This window comes from Hemiscyllium ocellatum, chromosome 10 (assembly GCF_020745735.1).
Source record: "Hemiscyllium ocellatum isolate sHemOce1 chromosome 10, sHemOce1.pat.X.cur, whole genome shotgun sequence".
Taxonomy (NCBI): domain Eukaryota; kingdom Metazoa; phylum Chordata; class Chondrichthyes; order Orectolobiformes; family Hemiscylliidae; genus Hemiscyllium; species Hemiscyllium ocellatum.
This window is the reverse complement of record NC_083410.1, coordinates 81,304,247-81,328,630: the sequence shown is the minus strand read 5'-3', so window position 1 is coordinate 81,328,630 and position 24,384 is coordinate 81,304,247. Positions and strand designations below refer to the sequence as shown.

At 40.3% G+C, this 24,384-nt stretch overlaps 1 protein-coding gene across 1 annotated transcript in view; it reads left to right on the top strand.

Moving 5' to 3' along the window:
- plg (plasminogen) overlaps positions 1–24,384 on the top strand; it is an 85,706-nt gene that overhangs the window by 47,970 nt on the left and 13,352 nt on the right. Inside the window, exons 10-13 of the mRNA XM_060831140.1 lie at positions 1,728–1,884; positions 5,074–5,240; positions 11,896–12,044; positions 22,084–22,180. Of these exons, the coding sequence (XP_060687123.1) occupies positions 1,728–1,884; positions 5,074–5,240; positions 11,896–12,044; positions 22,084–22,180 (570 nt within the window). The remainder of the gene's footprint in view (positions 1–1,727; positions 1,885–5,073; positions 5,241–11,895; positions 12,045–22,083; positions 22,181–24,384) is intronic.

The following is a 24,384-nucleotide window of genomic DNA, read 5'->3' as shown; positions in this document are numbered from 1 at the left end:
AGTTATTTCCATTTTCATTATAATAAACCAGCCATTCTCTTTTTGAAAAGCAGAGAAGGTTCAAGGGGCAAATGGCATGCATCTGCTCCTTAATTATATGTTTATATGTATGTACTGTGTGCAGTTCTGGTCTCCAAATTTGAGGAAAGACATTCTAGTTATTGAGGGAGTGCAGCGTAGGTTCATGAGGTCAATTCCTGGAATGGCGTGATTACCTTACGCTGAAAGACTGAAGCGACTGAGCTTGTATACCCTTGAGTTTAGAAGACTGAGAGGGGATCTGATTGAGACATATAAGATTATGAAAGGATTGGACACTCTGGCAGCAGGAAACATGTTTCCGCTGATGGGTGAGTGCAGAACCAGAGGGCACAGTTTAAAAATACGGGGTAGACCATTTAGGACAGAGATGAGGAGAAACTTCTTCACCCAGAGAGTGGTGGCTGTGTGGAATGCTCTGCCCCAGAGGGCAGTGGAGGCCCAGTCTCTGGATTCATTTAAGAAAATGTTGGATAGAGCTCTCAAAGATAGTGGAATCAAGGGTTATGGAGATAAGGCAGGAAGAGGATACTAATTAGGAATGATCAGCCATGATCATATTGAATGGCAGTGCAGGCCCGAAGGGCTGAATGGCCTACTCCTGCACCTATTATCTATTGTCTATTGTCCACTTGAAACTGTTCTGGCATGATATTGACAGCACTTTTTTTCCCGATAAGACACCAGTGTTCCACCTGCAGGTGACATTGGCCACAAACAGAGCCTAAGCATTAATCAGGATAGAAGGGAGAACGTCCTTGCTTTTTCTCCCATAGAACCACAGTATCTTTTACATCAATCTAAGAAAGGAGATAGAGTCTGTTTTAATACTCCTGCTAAAGGGAGCCACTTCCATCAGTGCAGTAGTCCCTACCACTGCACTGCACTGTTGGCCTGGATTTATTGAAATGTATACCCAAACCATCTGAAATAAATTGAGGCAAGCACACTACTACTGGATGAAGACTGGCAGTTTAGTTCAGAGTTTCAACTGCCTTCATATCAGCTTAGGTTTTCAGATGTCGTCATATCTACTTTGTAGTTTTCTCACTTCCTAGACTCTGTACTTATTGCTTCATTGTTGTCACTCCAGGGTATTTACGATTAAAAACAATTGATGCAAGACCCACTGAAATTCCTGTCTTTCAGCCCACAACTTCAGCTCTGCAAATGTTAGTGTTTTTCATAAAACTTCAAATGGAGGAACACATTCAACATAGGAATTAAATTCATCTGGAGTAAAACTTTAAAACATTAATGCTGAATAAATTTAAAAAGACTGAATTTTGAAACTGAAACACATTGGGCATATTTGCTACCCAAGGCAAGATTAGGAGAATGGACAAAGTATAATAACTGATCAGTTAATTGTGAATAAATGACATAATTGCTATCATTTAATGTATAATCAGTGTATACAAATTAACTTGGGTTCCACAACTCTCTGTTGTTTCTTGGGGTTTTGGGCACAGTAGTTGCCATTCCACACTGTGAAGCATTCAGACAGGATGCTTTCTGTGGTGCACCTATACAAGTTGGTAAGCATCTTTGTGGACATGCTAAATTCCCTTAGCCTCATGAGGAAGTAGAGGCATTCTTACGCTTTGTGAAGTATTTGTAAATTATTCAACATTGTGAAATTTTATGTCAAATATTCCACAAAATCTTGTACATTGTTTATTTTTTAGTGCCGACGTATGAAGATGGACCTACTGATTGCTATACTCAAAACGGTTATGACTATCGTGGGACTACATCCGTGACAATATCAGGAAAAAGATGCCAGGAATGGGATTCCAAGAAACCACACAAACACACAAGAACAGCATCCAATTATCCCGAAGCGTATGTACATTGGCCAATTTTGTACCTAGCTGATCACAGACCCAAAGAATTGAGTTGCATTTTTGAAACCACTTCCACTCAGGACACTTTAAAAGTGCATAGAGTCAATAATGTATTTTTGAAATGTTGTCACTGCCTTAATGTAAAGAGACCAGCTAATTTTTGCAGAGAGGTCCTACAATAACATTATATGGCATTATCATTTTGGTGAAGGGATAAATATTGGTCAGCTTAATATGGAGGCCTCCTCTCTTTTTCTGCAAAATGTTGCTATTGGATGTTTTACATCTGCTGGCAAGAGAAAAACAGCCTTGGTTTTATCTCTCATCCCAAAAATTTCTATCTCTAATTGTGTAGAACTTTCTCAGTACATCAGTGGAGGGTGCACCCAAGTAACACGTACAAATGCTTGAATTGAGATTTGAACCCATGACTTGCTGAGTTAGAAATGAGAATGTGATGAAGGTACATGTTTATCTTTAAAAGTATTTGATTATTAACAAGACAAAATCAATAAATCATGCACTGTATATTAACACTTTCGTTAAAACAGTCCTCAAAGGAAACAAAAAGATCTTGTGACAAGATTCTATTAATACCACTGTACCAAATATCTACACAGTAAAACTCCATCAGCATGTACTGTACATGAAATTGTGTGCTCCAAGAAATGCCACCGAAGTTTTCTCAATAACTATTTCTCTGTATACACTTTTTTCCTGTCTCTTAAACATTCTTCATTTCTAATGTTCTCTTTTTCTCCCTTCTGTGTTTTTTCTACCCTTCTTGATTTCCCTACTCAGTTCTTCCCGTTCCATCTGATATCCCTCATGCGGCTGTTCTTTCTTCAATCTCAATGCTGTTTAAGGCAGTGACGACATATTCTAGTTAGTTTTCTACTCCATTCACTTAAAATGGGGTTCTTTATTCAATTGCCAGTGCTTGAGATCAATTTTCTTGTGCCTAGAACAACTATTGAAAGCAGAAAGAACAAGCAACAATGTATTATTCTATAAGTTAATATTTGATTCAGTTATGCAACTGCTCACTAGGACCTCTTACTATATATATGACAATCCCATTGATGTGGAATCCCATAGAGTTCCTCACTAATATTCATCTGGTTTTTGCTACTAAATTTTTCATCCTGGACCATCTCTATTAGGCTCTCAATGTGTAATTTCTCACATTGGTCTTGACCATCCTGTATCTTTTTTATTAATCTTACATTTTCCATTACTATTATTTTGGTAATTATTTTCTCCTTCAATTGATGATGCTGAAACCATAATTTCTTATTAATAGCACCATAATTCCCTTTAAATCTCATTATTTTTTAGTATCTCTTTATTGTTCTGAGATTAATCATTGAGTCATGCAAACATCAGGAATACAAGAGCTGAGTTTTTACTGTCGCAGGATGTTTGTACAATTTGCAACGTTTCCATGATCAAGCTGTCTGACTGGATTTCATCATAACTGACTTAGATAGCACATTTTAAACTTATAATGCTCACGACCTAGAAAGACAAAGGGAATGGATGCATGGCAGCTGTATCACCTCCACTTGAGTTTTGGCTCAGTCATTCTAACTTGGACATAAATTGCTATTCTTTCATTTCCACTGGGTCAAATTCCAGGAGTTTATTACTTTAACAGAACTGTGGGAGGGCCTTCACCAGATGAGCTGAAATGGTTGAAGAAGGCAACCAGTTTATCACAATCAAGTGTATCTGCAATAAATGCTGGCCTGATCATTAATGCACAGATCCCCATAAATGATCAGTGGAAAATATAAGTAACAACAATTTAATGTTAAACATAATATAATAAATCAACCTGTTGAGACATGTTACAAGACACCACTGAGGCAGGTGAGACTTGAACCTGGACCTCCTGACATGAAGGTAGGGACACTACACCACAAGACCACTGACAATTTTACTGTAGACTACATCATAAAGCAAGAGTTTGGTATCAGTGACTCATTAAATGGCCCCATGAAGCGATAATACTTGGTGAATAAGCATTTGGGGGGAAATTGTGGGGCGACATCATTTTCTAGGAATGGGTAATGTTTGCTTATCAAATGAGGCAAATTTCCCCATAGGTTTGGAAACAGAAATTGGAATTGTTTCTAACCTCTGAAATTGCCAAGCAAGTGATGACTCATTGGTATATTTATGGATGTATCATTTTGATTGACATGAAATAGATTCCATGTTTCAGTGGGCAAGTCTCTGCCGCATAACAAAGGATCCCTTGGGGCCTTGGATGGAAGTGAGAGGGGAGGCATGGATTCAGGTTTTACATCTCAGCTCCTTCCACATTTGGCATGGATTTTCTTGCATCTCTAAACATCTCATCTACTGCGTCTGTTGGTCTCAACGTGGTCTCCTCCTACATTGTAGAGACAGGACGCCAACTTGTGGAACATTTCAGAGAACATTTCTGGGACACACGCAGTAAACAACACCACCACCTGTGGCCAATCACTTCAAATCCTCCTCCCACTCCACCAAGGACATGCAGGTCCTGGGCATCTTCCAATGCTAAACCTTAGCTATCCAACGACTAGAGGAAGAACACCTCATCTTCCACCTGGGACCCTCCAACCACACAGAATCAATGTCAATTTCACCAGTTTCTTCTTCTCCCGCCCCCTCACCTTGTACCAGATACAACCCTCCAACTCAGCACTGCCTTCTTGAACTGTCTTACCTATCCACTCCACCCTCCACACTGACCTATCACCATCACCCCCATCTTTGTCTACCTATTGTATTCCTAACCACCTTACCCCAAGCCCCACCCCCCCACCCATTTATCTCTCAGCCCCCTTGGCCTCACTTGCCCACCCCACCCCCACCCCCTCCTCCCCACACATTCCTGATGAAAAGCTTATGCTCAAAACATTGACTCTCCTGTACCACAGATGCTGCCTGACCAGCTGTGCCACACTTTTGAATTCTGATCTCCAGCATCTGCAGTCCTCACTTTCTCCTTATTAGATTTGACAAGTTTGCCTCAAAACCAAATATCTTTGGTAAAGCAGGTGATACCCATTCAGACACTTTTGAGATAAGCTGTATTACAAAATTGTTAACCAGGGCAAGAAAAGGAATGGAATTAGATTCGGCAAAAATCTAGCACCATGTGACTATTTTTCTTTTAACTTTTGATTTACAGGGGACTGGTTGACAACTACTGTAGAAATCCTGACAACGATAAGTCACCTTGGTGCTACACAACTGATCCTTCCACCCGATGGGAATACTGCAGGATTTCAAAGTGCCAAACAGCACCACCTCAGTCCCCCACTGTAATTCCATCTCGAGCACCTAACGCTCAAACAGGTAAATAGAAGTAAGTTCATTTGGAAGGAATATATCAAGTCACAACAAAAACAAAAGCATTGCAGCATTTGTTAAAAAGAAAATGTCTTCATTTTTAAACTGACCAATGAATTAACTTAAATGGTTGAATTTCTGTATATAAAATTGTTCATCTCAACTCCATATAGTAATGGATTTTTAAACAGCATAGTCGGTGTGAGTGGTGAATTTGAGTGAAAGAAAAGCCAAGTTCTATAAATGAAATAAATTAAGGAATTTGGTTCACAGTAGGAACTTGGGGCAGAAGTTGAATAAGGTACTTTAGGTGAGCTTTATTGTAAGAAATAGAGTCACCAGTGAAAGAGGTGAGTGGCAGAAGATAGAAGAATAAAACTGAGAGATCTATATGCTATGAGACTGGCAGCAGAGTGGCATCATAAACCACACAAGTGTTGGGAAACTATTTGATTGATGAGCAGTATTAGTGAATATTTCTAATTTTTAAAGTAAAAGTAAAGTCTTCAGTTTGTGTTGAGGTTGGTAGTCTTTTTATTCCCTCATATTTCTTAAAAAGTAGTTTTTAAATATAAGATTGATACTGGTATTTGTTTAAAAATATATAATAAAGCAGAAAAGGAAGGGATTTTAGAGTAACTAATTAACAAGTTTAGTAAAATATGATAGTGATGGCTGCTGCAGCATGTGGTAGCTGCTAGACACCAAGATGATCCAGGGTGGACTCATCCAAAGGAAGTTTTTGCAGCTTGAGGAACTTCAGATCCAAGTTGAGTATCTGGAGTCTGAGCTATGAACATTGTGCCAAATGGTGAGAGGGAAAGTTACCTGGACACTTTGTTCCAGAAGGCAGTTATACCCCCTCAGACTAGATATTTCAAATACGGTTTGAGGGTGTGTCTGGAAATCAAGCACTTATAGAGCCCCAAGGAATGACGTTTGAGGAGCCATAATCCCTGCAATTGTTCAACTGAGATTCTTAAAGATGTGCGGATGAGAACGAGTGTTGCCAGGATAATGAATGAATTGACCATGGCACTACAGTACCGAGAGCAATTCAACCAGGGGTAACAGAGTAAGAATGTAGTAGTGATAGGGCTAAGCATAATTAAGAGGATAGATGCTGCCATCTGCAGCAGTGACCATGAGTCCTGAAGACTGTATCGCTAGCCTCGTCTCACCTTTAAGGGCATAGCCTCAGTGCTGAAGAGGAAATTGAAATGGGTGAGGGATCTATTTGTTATAATTTATCTTGCTACCAACAACATTGATAGGATCGGAAAGGAGGTCCTAATGAAAGAATTTGAGCAATTAGGAGCTAAATTTAGTAGCGGAACATCCAAGGCTGTAATCTTGGGATTACTACCTCGCCATAGAATAACTGGCATAGGATATATAAAATGATGGAGTTAAATGCAGGAATGGTATCGGAGCAATGGATTTTAGTTCATGGGGCATAGACACCAACACTAATGTAGAAGGGAGCTATTGAGGGCTCCCCTTGAACTGCGATGGGACCAGTGGCCTGCTGAATTGAATAACTATGGCTGAAGAGAGAATTTCAAACTAAATAAAGATGGTGAGGGTTTATGAGCAAGGCAACTTAGGCCTAAAAATCAAAAGGATATGGCAGCATTGCAGGGCAACTATATGAATAATAATACCCAGAGAGGGACAGGAAGAAACAGAATGTACAAACATAGAAAAACAGCAGTAAACATGGTCACAGGAGGAGGAAAATGATAGAAAGATAAAAAAAAACTTTTTACTTAAATGCACATCGCATTCAGAACAAAATAAATTACTTAAAGGAACAAATTAAGGTTTCTGGGCATGATCTAGCCATTTTTGGTGACATGGTTTTGTTACATCCACTGGAGTAGCATGGTGAATGAAACCCCACTATTCCTAGATTTAGACTAAATGTTGAAATTTTTTAAGGTTGCAATTTACTTGACTTTCAGACCAGAGGCATTAGAAAGCATGGTCAAGCTGCAAGTGGGTGGCATGGTGGCTCAGTGCTTAGGAGAAAGTGAGGACTGCAGATGCCGGAGACCAGAGTTGAAAAACGTGGTGCTGGAAAAACACAGCAGGCCAGGCAGCATCCGAGGAGCAGGGGAATCGACGTTTCGGGCATAGCTCTTCTTCAGGAATTTATCAGTTCAAAAGTCACAGCTCACAGCAATGGTTGCAGGAAAGTGAACTAGTTTTTTTTAAGTTTAAAGAAAGGTATTTTTTACTGTAGAGGACAGGCAGCTTTTACTTGGGAGAACAACAGAACACTCTGCTATGTCTTTCTTTCTATGTGTGTCTGTGCTTTTATCATTTGTTTTCAGTGCCAACCTGCTCGGTTAATTAAGAACCAATTAGGAATGGGGGAGATGTTGACCATGTGGTATTACTGCTGGATTGTTAATCCAGGTAATGTTCTGGAGACCTGTGTACAAATCTTCACATGGCAGTTGGCGGAATTTGACTTCAATAAAATTCTGGAATTAAGAGTCTGGGAATTCATTGCCAATTGTCAGGAAAATGTCACTAACTCCCTTTAGAAAAATCTGCTGTCCTTATGTGGTCTGGATTATGTGTGACTCCAGACTTACATCAATGTGTTAACTCTCATTTGCCTTCTGGGATGAGCAATAAATGCTAGTTTATTCATCTCATGAGTGAACTTTAAAACAGTGTCATTGAAGAAAAACTACAGAAAGCAGCAGGGCAGAGGATATGGGGATCCTCATGCATAAATTGCAAAAAGCTAAAATATAAATTCAGCAAGTGCAGGCAAGGCAAATGGTTTTGATTTGAAAGTAATAAAATAGGGAAGTCTTGCTAAAACGATATGAGGCACTAGCAAATAGACCACACACACCCAGAATATTGTGAACACTTTTGGTCCCCGTGGCTAAGGAAAAATATATGAGCATGAGAGAAAAGGTTCACAAAATTGATCACAAAAATGGAGGGATTTTTTATGAAGAGAAGTTAAGCATTAGCATTTAGAAGAATAAGAGGCAAAATTACTGAAACATGTACAATTCTAAGTAGGATTGACACAGTAGATCCCTTAGTATGAGATTCTGGGACCAGATGACATAATCTCAGAGTAGGGGTCACCTTTTAAATAGATGAGGAGGCATTTCTTCTCTATAGTGAATCGATGGATTTTTTTTTAACCACAGAGGACTGTAGAGGCTTGGTCATTAAGAATGTTCAAGGCTGACAGGGACTGTGTTTTAATCAGTAAAGGAATCAAGGACTAGGTGGAAAAAGGTAATGGAGTTGAGGATGATCAGTGATGATCTCACTGTGTGGAGAGACAGACTCTGTGGGTCAGGAATCATGGCAGCTTGTGACCCAACACTCACTGAAGTGCCATTGAGTTCACAATTTAAATTCTTGTTTGAAATTCAAATTTCTCTTCCCATTATAGTGGAGGTGGTTAGGTTCCTGAATGCTGAGTGAACCCTGCCAGATAAATCAGTTTGAAAACCTTGAGGGAAGCCTTCTCTGAAATAAGAAATCTTTTAACATTTAAATTTTAACAGTCGTGCCAAAGTCTCTTAAACAGTCTTGCCAAAGCCTCTTATTTGCCCATCCTATTCATATCTCCTTGCACTCTCCACACTCCTCATGTTTATATGCCCCATCGCGCACTCATGCCTCCCTCCATGCTTACATTATCCAGTTGGCTAACAGTCAACTGCTAAGGCAGTGAGACATCATGCCTTCATACTGAAGAGACTTCATAATGCTACTCATAGTACTTAAAGGAGTCTGTAAGGACAAATAAGATAATATAATTTTAGCCATATGTGAAGTAGGAAGATCCTCTGCTATAAAACAGAATCTTTATTGTTCAGTTCCAGATAAACAGGACGAAGTGAAAATGGAAGTCCAAAACATGTTGTAAAACCAACTGATTGAATCCAGTGAAAAGCAGCTTTAGTTCTCCAATTGGATCATTGCCAGAACTTGATGGTTTAAGCAGATCTTGCATAGTGATTTTTGAGAAGATTTGTAGCTCAGGTTGATGATAAGTCTGTAAGTTGGTTTGCTGAGCTGGGAGATGTGTTTTCAGGCGTTTCATCACCATGCTAGGTAACGTCATCAGCGAGAGTCTCCTTGAAGTGCTGGTGGTATGTCCTGCCTCTTTATTTATAAGTCTTGATTTCTTAAGGTGGGTCATGTCATTTCCACTTCTTTTTATCCAGGGAAGGTAGATAGGATCTAAATTGATATGTTTATTATTAGAGTTTTGGTTAGAATGCCATGCCTCTAAGAATTCTTGTGCATATCTTTGTTTCGCCTGTCCTAGGATGTGTATTGTACTAGTCAAAGTGGTGTCCTTTGATAGTTATAGTGGGTCATGTCTTTTGGTGGCTAGTTGGTGTTCATGCATCCTGGTGGCATGTTTCCTGCTTGGTTGTCCGATCTAGTGCTCTTTTTTTACAGTTCTTGTATGGTATCTTGTAAATGATGTTAGATATGCTGGTAGTATCTAATGGATCCTTTAGTTTCATAAGTCGCTGTTTAAGTGTATTGGTAGGTTTGTGGGCTACTATGATGCCATAGGGTCTGGAAGTCATTACTGATATGTCGTTGATATAAAATACTCTTGCATAAATTAGAGAAAGGTCAGCACAGGAACAAAAGTAGGTTCCTATCCAAATCCTTGCTTGGAAGACTATATTGATAGATGCGGAAGCATCAAATTAAAACAGATATATTAAATAAATTAAATTAAAATTAAAAGTAATAAAACTAAATTACTAAAATATTTTTGTTAAAGGCTGACTGGTAGAGTTGATTATCTCCCAAATGAAGAGATATCATCCTTTGTTATACCAGACATTCTCTTCTAATGTTGAGTGATGCCATTTGAGCTAAAAATCTCCACCCATTTTCCAGATACTAATGAATGAAGTGATAACCAGCATTCTTAATTGTGTGATATATTTTGAAGGTGAGTGTGGTGCTGCAAAAGCACAGCAGATTAGGCAGAGTCTGAGGAGCAGGAGAATCGACACTTTGTGAAAAAGCCCTTCATCAGAAATTAGGCTGGGGGAAAGGTAGCTGGGAAAGCAATAGGCAAATGAAGGGAGGGTGAAAGTGATAGGTCGGAGAGGAGGATGGAGCAGATAATTGGGAAGGAAGATGGACAGGTAGGACCATTCAAGAGGGTGATGCCAAGTTGGAAGGTTGGGACTGGGATAAGATGGGGGGAGGGGAAATGGGGAAACTGGTGAAATCCATTTTGATCCCATGTGGTTAGAGGGTCCCAAGGTGGAAGCTGAGGCATTCTTTCTCCAGGTGTCAGGTGGTTAGCATTAAACAATGGAGGAGGCCCAGGACCTGCATATCCTTGGCGGAGTGGGAGGGGAAGTTAAAGTGTTGAGCCATGGGGCAGTGGGGATGGTTAATGCTGGTTTCATTATACTGAAACATGTTACACTTCTTAGCAGGATTGACATGTAGTAAGTAATATGTAGTATGCATGTAGTAGGGCAAAACCAAGTGTGGCCAAATAAAAACTTTAATGGACTCCATGTCCCTAAATTAGAAGATTTGTGTGGATCTTTGGTTTCTATTGCACGTTTGTATCAAATGTCTGAACTGTAGCTACTCTATTAACAGATTTTCTCTGAAAGAAATTTAGGTTAGTGGTCAATGGAGTACCAGATATCTTTTGAAAACAATCATTGTTAATGCACCAGTATTTGCTGCCTCTGATTTCACTAAACTTTTTAAGGGAGCAAACAATAATACTGACCTGAAGGAGTCAGGTAGGAGTAGTTCTGTTACAAGTGAATCAGTTGGCGCAGAGACACGAGTAAGATAGTTAACTAAAAAGCTAAATTGACACCAAAAAAGATACTCTACGGTGGAGAAAGAAATTGGAAAATTTACTGGCTTATCAACATTTTGACATATATGTCCATAACAGATACAAGGAAATGCTGATTTCTACTTAGTCATTGTGGAAAAAGGATTAAAAAAAACAGAAGTGCCAGAGCTTCATTGGAGTTTGCAAGTATTTCTTTATCAGTTAAATATTGTTTGCATTTCACAGAAAAATAATGCTACTACTGATGTTTTTATCAAGCAAGTAACCTTGTCTTAATTAAGTATCAAGAAAGTATAAGATTTTTTCGCTTCAGTTTAAAATAAACAAAGTGTGATTGACCACGTTGGGAACCAGTGCAAACAATTCAATTTATATTGTGACTCATGGAGTTCTGGGACCAGAGAAAGAGAGTGCATCTTCTCATCTTGGTCATAGCAGACTGTTATATTGGAATTCCACAATGATTACAAGCAAAACCCAAAATAACACTGGTCCTGCTTAACACATATTGATATATTTGTCCTTTTCTTAACTGTGTTGATTTATAATCTACTCATTCCTGTTAGTTTCCCCAACACTACTCTTCATTTCCAGCTACAAGTGAAAGCATATATCCTGCTCCTGAGCCTCTCTCATTAATTTGAGTATGAATTATACACTGATTTTTGCTTTCTTCTTTATAGCAAACTAGCTTGGCATCCATGTTCAATCCACTGTTCTAATTCATACTCTTTTATGTGAAATAATAGTTGCATTAAATGTGACTTGGTTTCTCAGCATAATAACAAAAGAAATGCAAATGTGTTTTGCCAGATTGCCAATCAGGTATTGGAGAGACATATCGCGGGACAATATCAACCACAGCCAGTGGCAGGACTTGCCAAAATTGGTCAGAAATGACCCCTCATGAACATAATAACTTCACTCCAGAAACACATCCTAATGCTGGACTTGAAGGAAATGTAAGTTGACTGCCTAAGCTACAGAAACAAACATTCAGTTGACATAGTACAACGGTACAGAGATTGCTTTTAAATTATTCAAAATTCATCTATACTTTTCATCACATATCCTTGGACTTATTAAACTTCTCTATTTAGGAGAATTTTACAAAGAGACAACGGGACACAAAGAAGAAAGTATAGCTCTTATAGGAGAATAAAGGCTGACACATTCAACCCATTGTGTCAGTATTAGATCCATGTTAGTGCAAATGTTTGATTCATTAAACCAACGTTTCACCATCCATGATTCTCCTTCAGAAGGTGATGATGAACTGCCTTCTTGAACTGCTGCAATCCATGTGCTGTAATGTTGTTAGGGAGGGAATTCCAAGATTCTAAATCAGGATGGAGGTTGAATTGCAGTCAGGATTTGAGGAATCAAGAAATATGTTATTCAATGCACAATTCCTATTTTCTGATCTGCTCTTATAGCCCTTGCATTTATATGGCTAGTTAAGTTCAGTATCTGGTCAATGGTAACCCTCAGGATGTTGATAATGGGTAATTCAGTGAGGATTATGCCATTAAATGTCAAGAGACAATGTTTAGATTGCCATTTATTGGAGATGGTCATTACCTGTATTCAATATTACTTGCCACTTTTCAACCAAAATCTGGATATTATTCAGGTCTTGCGCCACTTGGACGTGGACTTCTTCAGTATCTAAAGAGTCACAAATAGTGCTGAACATTCTGCAATCATTGACAAACATCGCCACTTCTTTCATTATATTGAAATGAAGGTCATTGAAGACGCAGTGGAAGATGGTTGGTCCAGGACACTACCCTGAAGAGTTGAGAGGTCTGACTTCCATCAACCACAGCTATCTTCCTATGGACCAGTAAGACTGAAATCAGTGGGGAGTTTCTCCCCCCGGTTCTCACTGACTCCAGTTTTGCTAGGGCTCCTTGATGTCACATAGGGTTAAATGCAGCTTTGATGTCAATGACAGCCATTCTCACCTCATGCCTGAAATTCAGATGTTTTGTCAACATTTGAACCAAAACTGCAATGAGCTCAGGAGCTGGGTGGCCCTGGTGGGTCCCAACTTGGGCATCTCTGAGCAGGTTATTGCTGAGCAGGTGATGCTTGATGACATCTTTCATTGCTTTACTGATGATTGAGAATAGACAGATGCAGCAGTAATTGGCTGGGATGCATATGTCTTGCTTTTTGTGTACAGGATATACCTATGCAATTTTCCACATTGTAGGGTAGATGCCAGTGTTATAGATGTACCAGAACAGCTTGGCTATGGGAATGGCTATGTGGTTGGAGCATAAGTCTTAAGTACTATTGTCCAAAGGTTGTCACAGCCCACACCCTTTACAGCATCCAGTGCTTCCAAATGTTTCTTGATATCATGTGAAGTGAATTAAATTGGCTGAGGACTGGCATCTGTAAGGTGGGACCTCTGAAGGAGTCCAAGATGGATCATCTACTTTGCATTCCTGACAGAAGATTGTTGTGAATGATTCAGCCTTATCTTTTGCACTGATATATTAACTCCAGTATCATTGAAGGTCGGGGAATTTTTTGAGCCTCCTCCTCCAGTGAATTGTTTAATTGTCCACCACAACATATGGCTGGATATGATAGGACTGCAGAGCTTAGATCTGATTTGTTGCTTGTGGGATCACTAAGCTCTGTCTATCATTTGCTGTTTTTTGCTGAATAGCATGCAAGTGTCCTGCTTTATAGCTGGCTTGAAGAAACAGTTGACAGCCTTGCTAAATACCAAGCTGTCATGTTTCTTATTTGATTGTAGGATCTCCCCACATGCAACTATAGGGATAACACCAGCAGAGCTGTTAATGGGTAGAAGACTGCGCACCAGGCTAAGTCTGATCTGCCCAAACATGAGGTGGGGAGGGTGAAACAGCGTCAGGAACACCAGTGCTGGATACAAGACTCCACCAAGCAAGAGAGTCAGTTTAGTACAGGAGACAAAGTTTGGTGTGGGAACCGCAGAAATGGTCCCACATTGGTAAGAGGTATGGTCAACATGAGGTCAGGACCAATGCCATATTAAATTCAGTTCAGTGCAATGGTGCTGAACAAGCATGTAGACCATATGAAAACCACAAAAGATTAAATTAGATTAGATTACCTACAGTGTGGAAACAGGCCCTTCGGCCCAACCAGTCCAAACCGACCCTCCAAAGAGTAACCCACCCAGACCCATTTACCTCTGACTAACGCACCTAACACTATGGGCAATTTAGCATGGCCAATTCACCAGACGTGGCAGCAAATGTGTCCCAACTCTCGGAACAGTCAGAGAGGCTGCTGGAACCCATGGGTTCACCGTCTCTGTCAAGCATTGATGATTCCTCAGAATCAGAAATGGACATGTATTATGCGCCCACCTCAACACTTTTGCAGGTAGAAGAATAAAATTCCACTGAGGCACACCTGGCGCAAGAGGCAAGCTCGCGCACATTACACTCCGCCAATACTGAATGCTGAGTTGGAGGAACCTGTTCCAGTGATAAAACGCCTCAGGAAGCTTTCCAACGAAAAGGGCTGGCCTCTTCTGCTCAGACTCAAAAAGGTGGGGAGGGAATGTACTGATTGTGCTAATTGCCGATGGGTCATTGTCAGACTTTTACAAATTTAGGAAGATTGAGGCTAGTATGATGAAAGTATCATTTTGTTACATTAAAAGTTCCCAGGAAAGCATTCATAGTACAAATGGGGCAATCAGTGATACATAGCGCAGGACATAATATTATCAAACTGGCAACACTGTCTGGATACAGATGGCAAAAGAGCAACTGTAAAGTGCTCTTAATAATTTTGAGAAGGAAAGATAATTTGGGATGTACAATAAAAGAATGAACATCAAAATGCTTAGGATATCGTTAATCAATGTTTCAGGAATGATTCAATATATTGTTACACCATGCCCTGCCCTAAACATTATAATAAACTATTCAAAACTAAACTTGAAATGGAAGATTCAAAGGAAGGTAATGGAGACACAGAGGGTATTGTCTTGGTCACAAGAAGTTTTAGCCTAGTGATGAATGCGTTGCTGGCAGAGTCTTTCAGTTGTGTCGGTTCAGACAATGGATTCACTGTGTGTGGCAAAGGTTGGCTAAAATACTACTAAGACAAATTTTAGAATCAGGACAAATTTAAGCAATTTGAGAATTCTACAACTTTCTAAGATAAATGTGAATTTGGCCTAAATGATAACTTTAGAGTATCTAAAGTAAGTCTGTCTTCTTAAAATTGGACCGTCTTCAATTGAAAACAGACTCTGCTATGTTTTACTGACATGAGAGGCAGCATTCAAACATCTTTATGGTGCACATAGATTTATTCTTGTGGATCAGAGCAGTAAATTTAAAAACATTGTCATAAATAGGCTTAAAGCAGAATTTGAAATTAGAAGTCAAGCTTCTGGTGTTTTAAGTACCTTGGACTGGAAATAAGGAAGAATGGATCAAGTATCACTTTTCATGAGCAATTTTATTTAGAAATTGCTTGAATTCATGTATTGCTGGGCATCGGAGTGCTTCAGGGAAGATTAACAAACAGTGAAATACACAACTGATCTTGGAGGAACCTGTTTGGGAGAGGTCATAGCACAGAGACAGATAAGTGAATATTTTTAAGTGTGGCCTTACAGTAAGTCTGCAGTAGTGAGTAGAGTGGATTCTTTCTTGATTATATGTTTTATTGAGATATGTCTCTTGATTAAACTTAAAAATATAAGCCACAAGTATTAAGTTAGCCTGGAGCAGTATTTTGTATAGGATTAAGGCAGTACTATTCTCTGGGTCTGGAGATTGAAAGAAGCAAAAATGGTCCTTAGTAGAGTGATATGCTCTTCTTGTCGGATGTGGGAGTTTAGGGAGAGTTTACATGTTGGTCATTGAATCCTATCAGATCGAATGGAATGGTTGGAGCGACAATTAGAGGCAATGAGGAATTTACAAGAGCAAGGGGATGTGATGAATGGCAGTTATAGAATGGGTGAAAAGTCACAGATACAGTCACATACATGGGTTAACTCCAAGAAGGGTAAGAGAGGTAGGCAGCTAGTGCAGGAGTCTTCTGTGGCTATCCCCATTTCAAACAAGTATGTTGTTTTGGAAAATGGAGGGGGTGATGGATGCTATAGGGAATGTAGCATGAACAGCCAAGTTTCTGGTATTGAGACTGGCTGTAATGCAATGAGGGGGTATATCGGGTTCCAAGAGACCAATTGTGTTAGGGGACTCTCTAGTCTGAGGTACAAACAGATGTTTCTGTGGCCAGCAATGAAAAATCAGAATGGCGTGTTGCCTCCATGGTGCCAGGATCAAGGATGTCTCAGAGAGGGTGCAGAATGTTCTCAAGGGGGAGAGGGGCCAGCAGGAGGTCATTGTCCACATTGGAACCAATGACATTGGAAGGGAAAAGATTGAGATTCTGAAGGGACAATATAGAGAGTTAGGCAGGAATTTAAAAAGGAGATTTTTAAGAGTAGTAATATTTGGATTACTCATGGTGCTGCGAGCTAGTGAGGATAGGAATAGGAGCATAGAGCAGATGAATACTATGGAGCTGGTATACGGGAGAAGGATTCACATTTTTGGATTGTTGGAATCTTTTTTGGGATAGAAGTAACCTGTACAAGAAGGACGGATTGCACCTAAATTGGAAGGGGACTAATATACTGGTAGGGAGATTTGCTAGAGCTGCTCGGGAGAATTTAAACTAGTAAGGTGTGGGTAGGGGGCCTGGGACCCAGGGAGATAGTAGTACAGTTGAGAACAGAAGTGAGTCGAACAATCATGGCAGGCAGGGACAAAGCACAGAACAAGGTAGGACTGATAAATTAAACTGCATTAATTTCAATGCAAGAGGCCAAACAGGGAAGGCAGATGAACTCAGGGCATGGCTAGGAACATGGGACTGGGCTATCATAGCAATTACAGAAACATGGCTCAGGGATGGACAAGACTGGTAGCTTAATGTTCCAGGATACAAATGCTACAGGAATGACAGAAAGAGAGGCAAGAGAGGAGGGGGAGTGGCGTTTTTAATAAGAGATAGCATTACAGCTGTACTGAGGGAGGATATTCCTGGAAATACATCCAGGGAAGTTATTTGGGTGGAACTGAGAAATAAGAAAAGAATGATCACCTTTTTGGGATTTTATTATAGACACCCTTTATAGTCAGAAGGAAATTGAGAAACAGATTTGTTAGGATATCTCAGTTATCTGTAAGAATAATAGAGTGGTTATGGCAGAGGATTTTAACTTTCCAAACATAGACTGGGACTGCCATAGTGTTAAGGGTTTAGATGGAGGGGAATGTGTTAAATGTGTACAAGAAAATTTTCTGATTCAATATGTGAAAGTGCAAACCTTGATCTACTCTTGGGAAATAAGGTACAGCAGGTGACTGAGGTGTCATGGGGGAGCACTTTGGAGCCTAAAACTAATTCTATTAGGTTTAAAAAAGTAATGGAAATGGATAGACCAGATCTAAAAGTTGAAGGTCTAAATTGGAGGAAGGTTAATTTTGACAGTATTAGGCAAGAGCTTTCAAAAGCTGACTGGGGGCAGATATTTGCACGTAAAGGGACGGCTGGAAAATGGGAAGACTTCAGAAATGAACGAGCGAGAGTCCAGAGAAGTATATTCCTGTTAGGGTGAAAGGAAAGGCTGATAGGTGTAGGGAATACTAGATGATGAAAGAAATTGAGGGGTTGGTTAAGAAAAGGAAGGAAGCATATGTCAGGAATTTAAAAAGGAGATTCTTAAGAGTAGTATTATTTGGATTACTCATGGTCCTGCGAGCTAGTGAGGATAGGAATAGGAGCATAGAGCAGATGAATACCATGGAGCTGGTATACGGGAGAAGGATAAATTGAATGAATCCTTACAAGAGTATAAAGGCAGGAGGAGTATATTTAAGAGGGAAATCAAGAGGGTGAAAGAGGGACATGAGATAGCTTTGGCAATAGTGTTAAGGAGAATCGAAAGGGTTTTTACAAATACATTAAGGAAAAAGGGTAACTAGGGAGAGAATAGGGCCCCTCAAAGATCAACAAGGCGGCTTTTGTGTGGAGCTGCAGGAGATGGGGGAGATACTAAATGAGCATTTTGCATCAGTATTTACTGTGGAAAAGGATATGGAAGATATAGAATGTAGGGAAATAGATGGTGACATCTTGAAAAAATGTCCATGTTACAGAGGAGGAAGTGCTGGATATCTTCAAACACATAAAAATGGATCAATTCCCAGGACCTGATCAGGTGTATCCTCAAACGCTGTGGGAAACTAAGGAAGTGATTGCTGAGCCCTTTGCTGAGATACTTGTATCATCAATAGTCACAGGTGATGTGCCAGAAGACTGGAGGTTAGCTGACGTAGTGTCACTATTTAAGATAGGTGGTGAGGACAAGCCAGGGAAATGTATACCAATAAGCCTGATGTCAGTGGTGGGCAAGTTGTTGAAGGGAATCCTGAGAGACAGGATGTACTTGTATTTGGAAAGGCAAGGACTGATTAGGGATAGTCAACACGGCTTTGTGCGTGGGAAATCATGTCTCACAAACTTGATTGAGTTTTTTGAAGAAGTAACAAAGAGGATTGATAAGGGCAGAGCAGTGGGCGGCACGGTGGCACAGTGGTTAGCACTGCTGCCTCACAGCGCCTGAAGACCCGGGTTCAATTCCCGACTCAGGCGACTGACTGTGTGGAGTTTGCACGTTCTCCCCGTGTCTGCGTGGGTTTCCTCCGGGTGCTCCGGTTTCCTCCCACAGTCCAAAGATGTGCGGGTCAGGTGAATTGGCCATGCTAAATTGCCCATAGTGTTAGGTAAGGGGTAATGTAGGGGTATGGGTGGGTTTCGCTTCGGCGGGTCGGTGTGGACTTGTTGGGCCGAAGGGCCTGTTTCCACACTGTAAGTCTAATCTAATCTAATCTAATCTATATGGACTTCAGTAAAGCGTTTGACAAGGTTCCCCATGGGAGACTGGTTAGCAAAGTTATATCTCATGGAAAAAGGGGAAAACTAGCCATTTGGATACAGAGCTGGCTCAAAGGTAGAAGACAGAGGATGGTGGTGGAGGGTTGTTTTTTAGACTGGAGGCTTGTGACAGTGGAATGCCACAAGGATCAGTGCTGGGTCCACTATTTTTTGTCATTTACATAAATGATTTGGGTGTGAGCATAAGAGGTACAGTTAGTAAGTTTGCAGATGACACCAAAATTGAAGTGTGGTGGTCAGTGAAGTAGGCTATCTCAGATTACAACGGGATCTTGTTCAGATGGGCCAATAGTCTGAGAAGTGGCAGATGGAGTTTAATTTAGATAAATGCGAGGTGCTGCACTTTGGGAAAGCAAATCCTAGCAGGACTTATACACTTAATGGTAAGGTCCTAGACAGTATTGCTGAACAAAGAGATCTTGGATTGCAGGTTCATAGCTCCTTGAAAGTAGAATCGCAGGTAGATAGGATAGTGAAGAAGGCGTTTAGTATGTTTTCCTTTATTGGTCAGAGTATTGAGTACAAGAGTTGGGAGGTCATATTGCGGCTGTACAGGATATTCATTAGCCACTTTTGGAATATTCATGTATTTCTGGTCTCCTTCCTATCGGAAAGATGTTGTGAAACTTGAAAGCATTCAGAAAAGATTTACAAGGATGTTGCCAGGGTTGGGGGATATGCGCTATAGGGAGAGGTTGAATAAGCTAAGGCTGTTTTCCCTGGAGCATTGGAGGCTGAGGGGTGACCTGCTAGAGGTTTATAAAATCATGAGGGGTACGGATAGGATAAATAGACAAAGTCTCTTCTCTAGTGTGTGGGAGTCCAGAACTAGGCAGCATAGGTTTAGGGTTAGAGGAAAAAGATATAAAAGAGACCTAAGGGGCAACGCTTTCACACAGAGGGTGGTACTTGTATGGAATGAGCTGCCAGAGGAAGTGGTGGAGGCTGGTGCAAATGCAACATTTAAAAGGCATCTGTATGGGTATATGAATAGGAAGGATTTGGAAGGATATGGGTCAGGTGCTGGCAGGTGGGACTAGATTGAGTTGGGCTATTTGGTCGGCATGGATGAGTTAGACTGAAGGGTCTGTTTCCATGACTCTAGGACTCTAAATTAGAACTTCAAAAAATGCCACAGTGACTTCAAAATCTGGAACAAAGGAACTGTGGAGTCTAATTGGACAGCTGAATTGGCTGGGCATCCAAACAAGGCCAGATGCCAGTCTTGAAAAATTACAGTCTACTAAAGCTATGAAAAGTCCCAAGGAGAAAGATATATTTGGACAAACAAAGCATTTAAATACTACAAATGGAGCATTGTGCTTTGAAGATTCATGATTAAGAGATGCCAGGAACATGAAACCTTCCTCAGAAGTGGAGAAAGATGTATATGATGCTAACCTCATGGCAATCAAGACCATGCAGATGCGTCTTATACTTGCAGGAGATAAGAGAATGAATGCACCATGAACAAGGAATAGAACATCAGGAATGTTAAGAGTGCACTCACAATGGCGGTTATGCAAGAACAGCATAGCAATGGGCAATGCTTCTTAGTTTGTTGCTGGGACATGGAGGTTTCAGCATAACAACATAAATGATATTGGTCCTCACCCTGTCAAAGCAAAGATCCGTTCTTTGTTAGGCATGAGTAGATGAATGTCAGTCATATCAGCTTTACTGGCTCTCCCTGTCCTATTGTTGATATTTGCTTTTGGAATGAGACAAAATGAGGGATTGAATGAGATGAAAGTGTTTTACACAGCTATTCAAGACTGGTACAGGTAGGGGAAAAATTGTGGTGAGGTGTTTCAATTGACAGTAGGCAGCACAAAAGCCATACAATGTTTAGTCTGGAGGGCTGGGTGTGTGGAGCAAATGAGGGAAGATGTTGGATGCAACAGTGAGAGTGATAGCCCATGAACTTTGGTCAGAGTTGTGTGCAGTATCGGAGATAGAGTATGACAATAACAAGAGAAAATATGGTGGCATTTATCCTAATGGATTGGAGAATGAAATAACTCCAGAGAGGCCAGTATTCCATCACCAAATCACCCTTTATTTACATGTGGAAAGTCTTTGACACTGGTTCAGCTGTCTCAGAGCCAGCTCTTAGAGTGTCAGACATTCTGACACTCTTTTCATCCGTCAGCCAAGGCTCTTTGATTGGACCAGATTAACAGTTCCAATCAGGCAAGTCATATTCTGAGGTCTATCAGGCTGACCTCATTAGATTCACTATGGAGAAGGTAATTGACCTTGTTGCAAAATTGCTGAGTATTTCTCTGGACCACTGAAATAGCACTGACCAGGCAATCTCAAAGCAGGCTAACAAGTGCTGGTGTCATGATCTCCTCTGCTGGTCCTTAGGGAAGAGGATGACGTCTCTGTTGCATCACCCCATCCACCAGGACATTCAGGACCACAAAGTCAGGTACCAATTGTATTCTACATGACACCATTGTGCAAAAAGACAGGAACCATGTGGTGCAATACTGGACCGAGAGCACTCGATCTGGTGTTCAATTATATTTTAAGTATGACGATGGTACCAGGATTACCAGGACATTCTGGCAGTGCAGATTACTTCCACCTCAGGCAAGTGAAGAATAAAATGAGCAGGGCATTAAAAGAGTATGGCATGTAGGTAATCAGGCAAGTTTAGGAAGATAGAATGGGAGAAACCCTCTATGAAACATACCAAAATTGACACTTAGTCAATTTCTGGAAAATTCCACCCAACATTACAATGCACTGCCAACAATCAATAACCTGACAAACCATATGAAGTTTGTTATCCTCGACAGAGGTGCATCTTTGTCAAACTCTCTCTAACCACTTCACCTTTCCCATATCATTTAAGGCACATTTTAATGTCTATTTCATTGGTTATGTGGCCAAATCTTGACAGATTCTGCTCCTGTGAAGCACCTGGGATGTTGTTACTGGCTGAATAAATACAATATGTCACTGGTGCAATATATTCTTGTTAAATTGTAGTACTGCAGAAATCCAGATGGAGATCTCAATGGCCCTTGGTGTTTTACAACAGATCCTAAGAAACAGTTTGATTACTGCGATGATATTCCTATATGTGGTAAGTTTGATTTCTGTATTAACTCTGTGTGCATATCACTTAAAATGTACTATATTAACATCTCAAAATAAGGGAATAGTAAGGTACAAAATCAATTATTGAAACATTAAATACTTAATTATTTTGATGTACTTTCGGTTACAGATTAATAACCTATAACTATTTGTTTGCTCAACATATTTAAATCTATTTATAAATGTACTTCAGGCCATTGCCCTTCCTGATTGCAAGGTAGATGGTTTCACTCTTTATTCACATTGGCCTGAGAAATACTGGAATGAAGGTAGGAAGTAAGGCCAAATTAGACAGATGTTTGATCTACAAGGAAGGAAAGAGTTATAGGGGCTAGCAGAAAATGCAATTAATTACAATTAGATCAGCTATGACCTTAATGAATGACACAGCAGGTGCAAGAAGCTCAAAGGCCCATTATGCCTCATTTATGATCGTATAATCTTCTGGCAGTGGTGGGCGAACAGGACAAACAGGGGGCAGGGATAATGGTTTATGGACACTCCGTGACATTTAACACCAGAACCACTGTTGGAGTTTTTTTTCTTCCATTTCCCAGATAATGGCAAGGTGAGAACTGTGACAAGATTCCAGGAAAGGAGGGACAAAGGAAATCATTGAGCAAGAGGCAAAATAGTCATGAGAAATGAGCTGACTGGGCCATGATTTGTCATGATGGTTGGAGAGCAAGGAGAAGTGTAGAAAATAGATGATAGGGTCAAAGGGAAGATGCCAGGACCATGGGGAGAGTGTCTACAAAGTTGGTAGGGTCCAGGGAACAAAATAATCATAGAATGTAGGAGAATTGTGGATCAGATGGAAGATTGAAGGCTGTGGAGAATTTGCAAGGTCATGAATGGATTATGAACAGGATAGGGGTGAGGGGAATATATATGATGAGGAAATGTCAGTTTTGAGGGATACATCCCACAGTCACAGAGAAACCATAGAGTGGATGGAAATCATAAGTCATAGGAGGCTAATGATGTCAGGAAAAACTACAGGTTTGGGAGCTATTGAGGGTTGTTGAGGTTGAATCATGGTTGGGGCAGCTTTAGATTGCAGGTCGCCAGGATAACTAATCATGTTGGGGTGTATTGCAGTTCAGAAATGGTAGAAGGTGTGTGTGGAACAAGGCACACAGCAGCCTTTCATGACTGGTCCCAAGGTAAGGACCAGCGCTCCTACCAGCAATCGTTGGCCCCATAGGTTTACTTCCAAGGCAACAGCAGAGATTTATTTGGGTCCTGTGGTGAACTTGACAGCTGTATACTGCCATGCAGGACACAGTTCATCTATGCAGTAAAGAGTTTAAAAATTGCTTTTGGTATCAGACAGGCTCTTACCTTTCCAAAGGAGTTAATTGGCCATTAATTGGCCAGAGAATATAATTCCCCCATCATCAACTATTCAAAACTGTGGAACCTTCCCAGAGGTCCCAAGCTGTACAAACATGGAACAGTGAAATATTGCATCTCACTAGGGAATAAGAAACTTGCCACAATAACCAGTGTGTGCATCTTAAATCATCTGTCACTTGATTCAAGAAAAGTATTAAAGGTGACCATGATAGAATTTAATATTCAAGCTTGAGAGGACAAACTTGGGATTGGAAACAACTATTCCAACTTAAATGAGGGTAATGGCAAACCAAAGAGGGCAGAACTAGATGGAATGGACTGGGAAAGGAGTTTGTTTAGCAGCAAAAACAGTTGAGGAACAATGGTAGACTTTTACGAAAATAATTCATGCCTTACAACAGGTCTTGTTAGGGGAATCAAGGATTATGGGGGAAACTCAGGGAAGAGGACATGAGGAATGATGGATCTGCCATGAACCTGTTGAATGGTGGAGCAAGCTAGAGGGCCTACTTCTGTTCCCATTTCTTATGATCTTACCTCTTATGGTCGAATGAAGAAATATCCAAGTGAGAAAGAAGGATTCTAAGAAGGGTTTAAGCCAACCATGCTTAGCCAGGAAAGTTAATAGCATCAAATTGAAAGAAAATAATGTACAACTGGACAAACATTAGTGGTCAACAAGAAGACTAAGAAAGTTTTTAAAACCAACAAAAGATGATCAAAAAATAATAAAGAGTAAGAAGAGTGGGACCTAATTCTGTTCCAATGTCATATGGTTTTATTTGACTTCCAAAATTATATGAGATCAAGTCGATTGAGTTAGCACTAGGA